Consider the following 11,534-nt stretch of genomic DNA (forward strand, 5'->3'; position numbering starts at 1 on the left):
ACTAATTATGTATCAGGATGGGGCCCATATGCACTAAACATACACATGCAGAAATTTCATGTGATAAATGTGCATATGCAGCCAGACTGAACAAAAAAAGCTTTGAGCGTTGCTTCATTCTCCGCACCAGATGCCAAAGCCACTGAATTTTTACAGAGAAAATAGCTGTCAGTTGCTACAGTAATTCACTTCGGCTTCTCCCTTTTTGACTCTGGGTCACGAGATTTGGCCACCAGGTTTTATACCACATACCGTTCTTGATGCAACTCCATATTACAAGTACATGGAGAACAGGCAGGGATGGTCTTAAACCGGGATACAATCGCACTAACTGCTTGGCCACCATGTTGCAGTTGTTAACTGCTATATTAATTTTGGACACCTTTTAAATATCTCACATAAGTTATTTGCAATGCAAAGCTAATGAGAAAGTGGGTCATTTCAAGCCTCAATACCAGGAGCTGCAGAAGTCTCTTAGCAGTACACACTTATAAAATCAAGAAATTCAACAGGCGAATAAGTAAAATGTTCCCATGTTTAGCCACGGGAACAGAAATAATGAAATGAAAGTACTGTATATATTTACAACCCCTGGCAATAATTATGGAATCACCGGCCTCGGAGGATGTTCATTCAGTTGTTTAATTTTGTAGAAAAAAAGCAGATCACAGACATGACATAAAACTAAAGTTATTTCAAATGGCACCTTTCTGGCTTTAAGAAACACTATAGGAAATCAGGAAAAAAAATTGTGGCAGTCAGTAACGGTTACTTTTTTAGACGAAGCAGAGGGAAAAAAAATATGGAGTCACTCAATTCTGAGGAATAAATTATGGAATCACCCTGTAAATTTTCATCCCCAAAACTAACACCTGCATCAAATCAGATCTGCTCGTTAGTCTGCATCTAAAAAGGAGTGATCGCACCTTGGAGAGCTGTTGCACCAAGTGGACTGACATGAATCATGGCTCCAACACGAGAGATGTCAATTGAAACAAAGGAGAGGATTATCAAACTCTTAAAAGAGGGTAAATCATAACGCAATGTTGCAAAAGATGTTGGTTGTTCACAGTCAGCTGTGTCTAAACTCTGGCCCAAATACAAACAACATGGGAAGGTTGTTAAAGGCAAACATACTGGTAGACCAAGGAAGACATCAAAGCGTCAAGACAGAAAACTTAAAGCAATATGTCTCAAAAATCGAAAATGCACAACAAAACAAATGAGGAACGAATGGGAGGAAACTAGAGTCAACGTCTGTGACCGAACTGTAAGAAACCGCCTAAAGGAAATGGGATTTACATACAGAAAAGCTAAACGAAAGCCATCATTAACACCTAAACAGAAAAAAATCAAGGTTACAGTGGGCTAAGGAAAAGCAGTCGTGGACTGTGGATGACTGGATGAAAGTCATATTCAGTGATGAATCTCGAATCTGCATTGGGCAAGGTGATGATGCTGGAACTTTTGTTTGGTGCCGTTCCAATGAGATTTATAAAGATGACTGCCTGAAGAGAACATGTAAATTTCCACAGTCATTGATGATATGGGGCTGCATGTCAGGTAAAGGCACTGGGGAGATGGCTGTCATTACATCATCAATAAATGCACACGTTTACGTTGATATTTTGGACACTTTTCTTATCCCATCAATTGAAAGGATGTTTGGGGATGATGAAATCATTTTTCAAGATGATAATGCATCTTGCCATAGAGCAAAAACTGTGAAAACATTCCTTGCAAAAAGACACATAGGGTCAATGTCATGGCCTGCAAATAGTCCGGATCTTAATCCAATTGAAAATCTTTGGTGGAAGTTGAAGAAAATGGTCCATGACAAGGCTCCAACCTGCAAAGCTGATCTCGCAACAGCAATCAGAGAAAGTTGGAGCCAGATAGATGAAGAGTACTGTTTGTCACTCATTAAGTCCATGCCTCAGAGACTACAAACTGTTATAAAAGCCAGAGGTGGTGCAACAAAATATTAGTGATGTGTTGGAGCATTCTTTTGTTTTTCATGATTCCATAATTTATTCCTCAGAATTGAGTGATTCCATATTTTTTTCCCTCTGCTTGGTCTAAAAAAGTAACGGTTACTGACTGCCACAATCTTTTTTCCTGATTTCTTATAGTGTTTCTTAAAGCCAGAAAGTTGTCATTTGAAATGACTTTAGTTTTGTGTCATGTCTGTGATCTGCTTTTTTCTACAAAATTAAACAACTGAATGAACATCCTCCGAGGCCGGTGATTCCATAATTTTTGCCAGGGGTTGTATAAAGAGTGAGAACAAGTAGAGTATGTGGCCACAGTTTTTTTAGTTTTTGTTTTGTTTTTGTTTTTTTAATTCTAAGATGTCGTAGAAGTTTCCTATGATTGGGATGGAAAATGTTTTGTAGCAACTTGATAAAGTGACGTAACAAAAATATGAAATACCTTTTAAAAAACTGCAAGATGGGGTGTTTTGGACCGTAGCAAGGGTTATGTGTTGTAATGACTTCCCCTATAGCTTGTTCTTGATGTACAAGTAAAACACTTTAAAAAGATGAAAGACAAAGCATTTAAAATGTGCTACAATATGTACAGATGCTGTAGCACCTGCTTTGCTTTGGGGTTTTATCCTGATGTTGAACAGTCCACTGTGTTGTTCGTAGGTCTGCGCAGATGATTGTCGGTGCTGAAGTCTGGTTTTAGGGGGAGAATGTGGTGGTGGTCTCTGTGTCTGTGGCTCCTGAGCTCCTCCTGCTCCTGGTATATTTGAAGAACCTTTCGTGGCTCATGCAACCCAAATCCTTCAACAGCTTCAGCAGGTCATGACGAAACTTCACGCCAATGAAGGCGTAGACAAAGGGGTTCAGGCAGCACCTCAGAAAAGCCACACCCTGGGTAAGATCAGTGGCATAGAGTAGACTGTTCTCATATTGGCAGTCTGTGGTTCCTCCTTTGGCTGTGACGATTGTGGTCCAAAATAAGACCACGTTGTAAGGCGTCTGGAAGACCAGGAAGACTGCCACCACAGCAAGAATCACTTTAATAGCCTTATTCCGTTGAAAACTGTGAGTTTGACAAAGACTTTGAATAATAATGCTGTAACACACGCTCATGACAAGGAGTGGAACGACAAAACCCAGTATGATCTGGCTGATCTGAATGCCAACACGTAGCGGGTCGGAACTACTGGAGAACGGTGTGCATGTTTTGTTATTCACACTGGTGTAAACAATTTCTGGCACAGAGAAAATCAGCGCCACCGCCCACACCAGAACTGATGTCACCTTGCTGAGAAGCACTGCTTGGGAGCGATGGCGGTGTGCAGAGACGGCCTTGGTGATGGCGAAGTACCTGTCCACACTGATTAAAGAGAGAAGCAACATGCTGCTGTAGAAGCTGACTTTGTAGACCGTGTGAATGGCTTTGCACACGAACAGCCCCAGCAGCCATTCCGACGTGGAGTTAGCCGCCCAAAACGGTAGCGACAGGACAAAGAGCAAGTCTGCAAACGACAAGTTGAGCAGGTAGACGTCAGTCATGGTCTTGAGACGCTTGAAGTAGAAGAAGGTGAGGATCACCAGCAAGTTCCCCACCAGGCCCAGAATGCAGATGATGGAGTAGAAGGTATTCATGAACCAGAGGCGGAACTTATAGTTGGATTCTTTCACACACAACTCAACATATCCAGTATAATCAATGCTGGAGGGGTTAATGTCATCGAAGTAATACTCCGTTGTGCTCGTATTGTTTTCCTGTTGAGCCGAGCAGGTCTGTAATCAAAGATAAGCTCAGATAAGAAAAATGGCAACTCAGATATCGTGTGAGAAAATTAAATTGGCTGCTTTTTCACTGGCACCATGACATTTTCACACCTTTACCACTTCCTTAGGAGACACAGAGCACGTGAGAGGAAGGCTGTGGTAACTCAATGGCTTGTTTTCCACTCTGTGTGGATTCACTGACAAGAACTACAACAGTCGTCTTCTCTATCATGTCACTGTAGCTTTGATACACGAGGCCTGCTGCGGTTGTTGTGAGCATATGTTTTTATTCTTACCTTGATATTCAGCAGCCACATCAGTAGAGTTGGCAGAAGGTTCTGGAAAGCTGTGAAAACAGATTGAATGAAAATCGAGAAGCTCAAACTTCATGATAATTATGACTGACAATACGTGTGGTTCAAAGATTGGTGACCAATGCAGCCAGTCATTATGTGGTTTTATTTTAGCTCGTATAAAAAGACCAAAATGTGTCTTTGTCGAAAAAGCTCTCATTTGCCAAATGATGCACATTGCTGTTGATTCACTACTACTACTTTTATTATTATCATTATTATTAATATTATTAATATTTATTTATTTATTTGTTTGTTTTGTAGGTGTCCTTCTAGACACTCAAGGCCACCTTACAAATATAAAAAGTACTATATGACATTAAAAAAAAGGGGAGGGGCACGGGGCACCCAGACTGACATGCGCTCGGCTGGGGGTGAACCCCTGTATGTCAAAGAGGGAATTTCATTCACCCAGAAACAACTTATGATGTGAGACTGGGTTTGTGTCTGATCACAGTGCATCGTCGGCATTTACAAATCGGCCGATTTTCGATTATGACTCTGGAATTCTCATGCTTGTCTTTACTGAGGGATTGGAAGCAATAGAATTGCATAAAGACATTTTTCGTGGATGTGCAGTATGTGGTTCTGAGCGAAGCAGTTGTCAATGTGGCACATTTGCTGATATCATAACTACAAGATTCTGATCTCATAATTATGATACCTGTTCTTGTAATTACAAGATAAGGTGTCTATTTTTTGTAAAAAAAAAAAAAAAACTCCAGTGAATGCAATGTGCATCTGTGCTATGGGGATACAAAACAGAGTAAATCCTCCTTACCTGGATTTTTAAATATTACTGTGTTTCCAATATTCATACCTGGAAGAATCTTGTAATATAATTTCAGACGCCCCCAACGTTAATGATGATAGTATTTCTTTACCTCAGCTGAACCTCTCCTCTGCCTGCCTCACTCCCATAATTGCATTAATTAAGCTTAAGCAGCTTAAAGTAGCTAGCTAGCTTCTTTAATGCACTTTACTTTCTCAACTTCAGAGGTTCTGAATTAATCTGTCACATCTATGGATGAATGCTGATGTTAGTTACTTTCTAACTTTGCCTTAAGTTACTGTTTAACTAACGAACATTAGCTGGCAGCCGTCTCTTCAACATTGTGTTGAGGTCTGGGACAGTCACAGTGCCTAGGGAGTGGCAAACTGGGGTTGTGGTCCCCATATTTAAAATGGGGACCAGAGAGTGTGTGCCAATTACAGGGGCATCAGATGACTCAGCCTCCCTGGTAAAGTCTACTCCAGGGTGCTGGAAAGGAGGATTCGGCCAGTAGTCGAACCTCTGATTGAAGAGGAACACTGCAGGTTCCATCCTGGTCGTGGAACAACTGACCAGCTCTTCACTGTCACAAGGATCCTGGAGGGTACCTGGGACTATGCCCATCCAGTCTAAGGGAAGCCAGGGCACAGTGGATGAGAAATGTTGTTTGTGGCAGCATATGCATAAAAATATGGTATAACTGCTGCAAAAATATGTAGTTTTGCAAATATAACTACTGATTCACTGTGCCCTGTGATTCACCGTGCTCCGGTTTCCCCTACACGTGTTTTGTGGACTTGGAGAAGGCGTATGATCATGTACCCCGGGGGATACTGTGGGAAGTGCTGCACGAGTATGGAGTGAGGGGGTCCTTTCTCGGGGCCATTCAATTTCTGTACTCACAAACCGAGAGCTGTGTTCGGGTGCTCGGCAGTAAGTCGGACTTGTTTCCAGTGGGGGCTGGCCTCTGCCGGGGGTGTGCCTTGCCATCAGTCCTGTTTGTGATATTCATGGACAGGATATCGATGCGTAGTTGGAGGGAGGAAGGTTTCCAGTTTGGTTGGGCTCAGGCTGTCATCACTGTTTTTTGCAGATGATGTGGTCTTGTTGGCTTCATCAGCCTGCGACCTCCAGCACTCACTGGATCGGTTCGCAGCTGAGTGTGAAGTGGCTGGGATGAAGATCGGCACCTCTAAATCTGAGGCCATGGTTCTCAGAAGGTGTTCCAGGCACGTCCATCTGGGAAGAGACCCTGGGGAAGACCCAGAACTAGGTGGAGAGATTATATCTCCACAGTGACCTGGGAACGCCTCGGGATTCCCCAGTCAGAGGTGGTCAATGTGGCACGGGAAAGGGAAGTCTGGGGTCCCCTGCTGGAGCTCTTGCCCCCACAACCCGATTCCGGATAAACGGTTGAAGATGATTGATTGATGATTGACGTTAGCTAGCTAAAGCTAGCATTTACCTTACCCAACATTAGTTAACTAATATTAGGTAAGGACCCATAATTCATCCTCTGTGTGCAAATATGCATTTTTACAGTAAATCTCGTGTGCCTACTCTGGACATGCTGTTAATTCACACTTATAACACACAACTGATACAGCTAACAATAGTTACTGGTTACGAATTACAACACAACATTGACATGACACAAATGCAACTGAAAAATTTGGCAAAACTCAGGACAATAAAATCTTTCTTCTCAATTTTATCAGGTTCTAGTATACCTGGTTTGACATGGAAGTTATTTATATTTGTTCTATCGCACCGGATTAAACAGAATAACAATAAGAAGGATGCCTAGAGAGTGAACCCCTGGTGCTGCACATGTTTCACACAGCAAGTTGATTTCTTGTGATTCAGTGATACCATAATATTTGGTTCTGTGTGGCCTTGACATTTCATCAATTCTGAATTAAAGTAAACCACTGAATCCTTCACTAACCTTTCTGCCAAGTTTATACTCCATTGGCACGACACAGTGAGTGAAGGTGGAACTGTTATCTTGAGTTTGATCAGAGGTGATGGCAAATACAAAAAGTAACTTCTCACTTCAGACGAATGCTTTCACACTCTCATGTGTCACCTGTGGTGCTTCATCCCACTCTGGGCTTGAACTCACATCTCTGAGATGGGAGCAGTCTGACCACGAGGCTAAAACCCACAGCCTCTATCAACTGAGGTTCACTCACTTCTTCTGCACGGCACGTCCGTTACACACGCACACCTATGGTCAATTTAAAGTTTCCAGTTCACCTGACCTTTATATGTGGAAGAAAACTGCAGCACATGAAGGGAATATGCAAACTCTGTGCAGAAAGGCCCCAGATGAGAATCCCACAACCTTCTTGTTATGAGCCAAAAGTGCTACTGTGTTTGTATATATAAGCATCAAGCCCAAGTTTTGACCATGGCTTGTGACCTTGATTTTTAACTATTATTTTTCCTAGGTGGGAAAAAAATCCACTTGGACCTTTGCTGACTTTCAGTCATTGCACCAAGTTTGATCCACATCGGATTAAAACTATTCAAGGTATTTTGTTCACACACAGACAAACACAGAACTGAAAATCATAGCACAAATGAACTACCTTGGGTGGCTGTAATAATACAAAAAAAAAAAAAAAACACAAAAAAAAAACAACTTACATCCTTACATCATGTGACAGGTGCAAACTTGTTCGGTTGATTCCGGTGCAGTCTATAATCAATATCTCAGGGGTGCTGAGGAAACGGGGGGTGCTATAGGGCTGGATCAGAATTCTTGGAAGGGCTACAGTCCATTCATACCCCAGATCCACCTATGGGTCTGGATCCAGTGTAGCCCAAGGTTGAGCAGTTTTGGGATGTTCTGTCATACGTTGATATTTAGTCACTCTTGGGGATCTAACCCAGCATCCCTTTGGTTAGTGAGCACCCTACTCACCTAACTGCCCCAACCATGTTGGATTTATTGATGGATTCTTAGAGTGCCTAAAAATGAATAAATAGATACATTTAACCTTAAATAAAGAGTATGCCAACAAGAAAAAAATTATTTTTGTCACTTTGGTCAGCGAATTGGGTTTTAAAAACTTCTTCTTTCGACTACCCCCATTAGGGGTCACCACAGTTGATCAATCATGTCCATCTCACCCTGTCCTCTGTATCTTCCTCTGTCACACCAACCACCTGCATGTCCTCCCTCAGCACATCCATAAACCTCCTCTTTGGCCTCCCTCTTGTCCTCCTGCCTGGTGGTTCCATCCTCAGCATCCCTCTCCCTATATAGCCTGAGTCCCTCCTCTGCACATGTCCAAACCATCTCAGTCACGCCTCTCTGACTTTGTCTCCAAATCGTCCCACCTGAGCTGTCCCTCTGATATGTCCATTTCTAATCCTGTCCATTCTCGTCCCTCCCAAAGAGAATCGCAGCATCTTGAGCTCTGCCACTTTCATCTCTGACTCCTGTCTTTTTGTTAGTTTTACCATCTCTAAGACATACAACATAGCTGGTCTCTCACTACTGTCTTATAAACTTTCTCTTTCACTCTTGCAGATATTGCAGATACCACACTCTACTTTGGACAGTTGACCCCAAGTATTTAAACTCATCTACTTTCACCACTTCTCCTCTTTGTAATGCCCCATTTACACCGGACTGAGACCTGTAGAAAACATACAAGATCATGACATTTTATCAACTCCCACAAGTCTTGGCTGGTCTCCGATGTGATCTGTTATTTACGATGACAACAAGCTTGCATTTCAACGGAATTGTGCGAATGAAACATATGTTAATATCCACGATCAGTGATGCAGCCCCATGCAGAGTCAATTGAGAGTCTATTACGACTCACAGGATCAAGCTGAGAGTGAGCTGAGACATGTGAGAATTTATCAAGACCAATTATGAGACCCATGTATCTGTTAACTGGTCGCACAACTTGTGCAAGTGTTTTAAACAGTTCAGTACATTTGCACACCTAATGGAGACTGATGGGGAGTGATGTAGAGTGATGGTGACCAAAAGGGGTCTTTTTTCTGACCATGGAGACCCCATTGTGACCAGCCTGCAACCCCAGTGGGAGTCATTAAGAGTGAGCAGAAGCTGTTTTTCAATCACAACTCGGTCATGGACTCTGTGTAAATGGGGTTTAACTGCACTATTCCACCAGGCACCCTCTCATTCACACACATGTACTCAGTCTTGCTCCTACTGACTTACATTCCCCTGCTCTCCAGAGCATATCTCCACCTTTCCAGGCTAGACTTGACCTGCTGTCTATGCTGACTACAGATCACAGTGTCATCTGCAACCATCATAGTCCATGGAGACTCCTGTCTGATCTCATCTGTCAACTTGTCTATCACCACTGGAAACAAAACAGGACTCCTTGTTGTAATCACACCTCCACTTTGAATAAATCTGTCATTCCTACTGTGCATCTCACCGCTGTCACACTATCCTTGTACATGTCCTGTGCTACCCTTACATACTTCTCTGACACTCCAGACTTTCTCATACAAAACCACAGCTCTTCTGTTTGTGTCCTGTCATAAGTTTTCTCTAAATCCACAAACACACAATGCAACTCCTTCTGGCCTTCTCTATACTTCTCCATCAGTACTCTCAGAGCAAACATTGCATCTGTGGTGCGCTTTCTCGGCATGAAACCGTATTGCTGCTCACAGATCTTCACCTGTTTTCTAAGCCTAGCTTCTACTACTCTTCCCCATAATATAATGCTGTGGCTGATCAACGTTATGCCTCTGTACATATTGCAGCTCTGTACATCAACCTTGTTCTTAAAACTAGGAACCAGCACACTTCATCTCCACTCCTCAGGCATCCTCTCACTTTCCAAGATTTTACTGTATTAAACAATCTGGTTAGAAACTCCACCGCTATCTCTCCTAGACATTTCCATGCCTCCAATGGAATGTCATCTGGACCAGCTGCCTTTCTACTCTTCATCTTCTTCATAGCTGCCCTCATTTCATCCTTACTAATCTCTTGCATTTCTCCACATCATCCAGACTTTTCTCTGTCTCATTTTCTTCATTCATCAGCTCCACAAAATATTCCCTCCACCTTCTCAACACACTCACCTCACTTGTCAGCATATTACCATCTGCATCTTTTACTACCCTAAATGGACTGCATTTATATAGCGCTTTTCCATCTGCATCAGACACTCAACCGCTTTACAATGATGCCTCACATTCACCCATCCACACAGACACACTCACATATCGATGTCAGGGTGCTGCCATGCAAGGCGCTCACTACACACCGGGAGCAACTCGGGAATTAAGGACCTTGCTCAAGGGCCCTTAGTGATTTTCCAGTCTGGTTGGGGTTTGAGCAGAGGATCCTCTGGTCTGAAGTCCAACGCTTAACCACTGGACCATCACCTCCCCTAACCTGCTGCACATCCTTTCCAGCCGTGTCCTTTTGTTTGCCCAATCGCTACAAGTATGCCTTTTCCTTTTCTTTTGCCACTTCTCTTTTCACCGTATACTGCATCTCCTTGTACTCCTGTCTACTTTATTCATCTCTCCGACTATCCCAATTCTTTTTCACCGTCTTTCTCCTTATGCTTTCCTGAACACCTTTGTTCCACCACCAAATCTCCTTGTCTTCCTTCCACTGTCAAGATGTCACACCCAGTATTTAAAACCAGTGTTTAAACCCAGATTTAAAAACAATTAAAATAACTTATTTTAGATCCAAAATAGATATGAATTTTCACATATGCAATTCATGAGGTAATTGTCAGACTATAATACACTGGTATGCGGCAGTGAATAAAAACTGCAATATTAACAACTTTCTGTAATTCTCCATATAAATATGTACATTAAATATAAACAATTACCAGTTTCTTGTTTTACACATCATAAATGATTTAATCATCTCAAAAAGTTAATTCATGCTTCACAGATCACAGTTGTATTGTTAATAATTAATCGATTTTTGTTTGTCAAGCACAATTAGTTGATTTAAAATAAAATATGAAGTCTGTCAGTCTATGTATAAATAAACTTTTGTTCTTTTACATAATAATTAATGGCAGCACACACATGCATGCTTTTATTTAGTTAAGTATCGATAAAGGACTCACGATTGGCAGAGATCATGTTGACTGAGTTGGATGCTGCAGGTGAAGCCACCAAACGCAGATGAGTCAAATGCTTTTGTGCTGGTGGTTTCCCCCTGCTGCACAAAGCAGCCTCACGAAACTTCCCTTTAGTGCTCGAGCATCGTACGACAAAACCACATGCTTCAGCTAAAATGTGCTTCATGCAAAATGAATTTAAACTCAATTAAATGTGGTGTATTACACATTAAGCTGCACTGGTAATAGATATAGTTGTATATATTGAAACTGATGGTACAATAACACTTTGAAACGAGACAGGGCTACAAACGACCATTGTATTGCATCTTGTTTGCTTGTAAAAAAGGAAAAAATGAAATAAAATAACTTTGATGTGTGTGTAATTAGTTGGCTTTTATCAGTTTTACTATGCATTCAACAAAACCATGAATGCAACACTTTTTTTCAGTCCTATTTTTCAAGAGCTGATTGAAAAGATGAAAATGTTTATAGGTTTGCCACGATACTCCATCCACCTGATTGGCCTGGAAGGTGGATCCTGAATAAACATGAT

General features: G+C 41.9%; 1 protein-coding gene across 1 annotated transcript; it reads right to left on the bottom strand.

Annotated features, from left to right (window-relative positions):
* Positions 1 to 2,172: 2,172 nt before the first annotated feature.
* Positions 2,173 to 11,055, bottom strand: ccr7 (chemokine (C-C motif) receptor 7). Its single transcript, XM_034189066.1, has 3 exons — positions 10,985 to 11,055; positions 4,046 to 4,095; positions 2,173 to 3,758 (listed from the first exon to the last, which is right to left on the bottom strand). Exons 1-3 carry the CDS (start codon positions 10,998 to 11,000, stop codon positions 2,688 to 2,690), a joined length of 1,137 nt encoding a protein of 378 aa, XP_034044957.1. The 5' UTR covers positions 11,001 to 11,055; the 3' UTR covers positions 2,173 to 2,687.
* Between the last annotated feature and the right edge of the window lie 479 nt (positions 11,056 to 11,534).

This window comes from Thalassophryne amazonica, chromosome 15 (assembly GCF_902500255.1).
Source record: "Thalassophryne amazonica chromosome 15, fThaAma1.1, whole genome shotgun sequence".
Lineage (NCBI taxonomy): Eukaryota > Metazoa > Chordata > Actinopteri > Batrachoidiformes > Batrachoididae > Thalassophryne > Thalassophryne amazonica.

Excerpts from the sequence above, each read along its gene's own strand:
- ccr7 (XM_034189066.1), bottom strand. Across the intron at positions 3,759-4,045 it reads TGTGGCTGCTGAATATCAAG|ACCTGCTCGGCTCAACAGGA; the intron begins GTAAGAATAAAA and ends CTTTGATTACAG.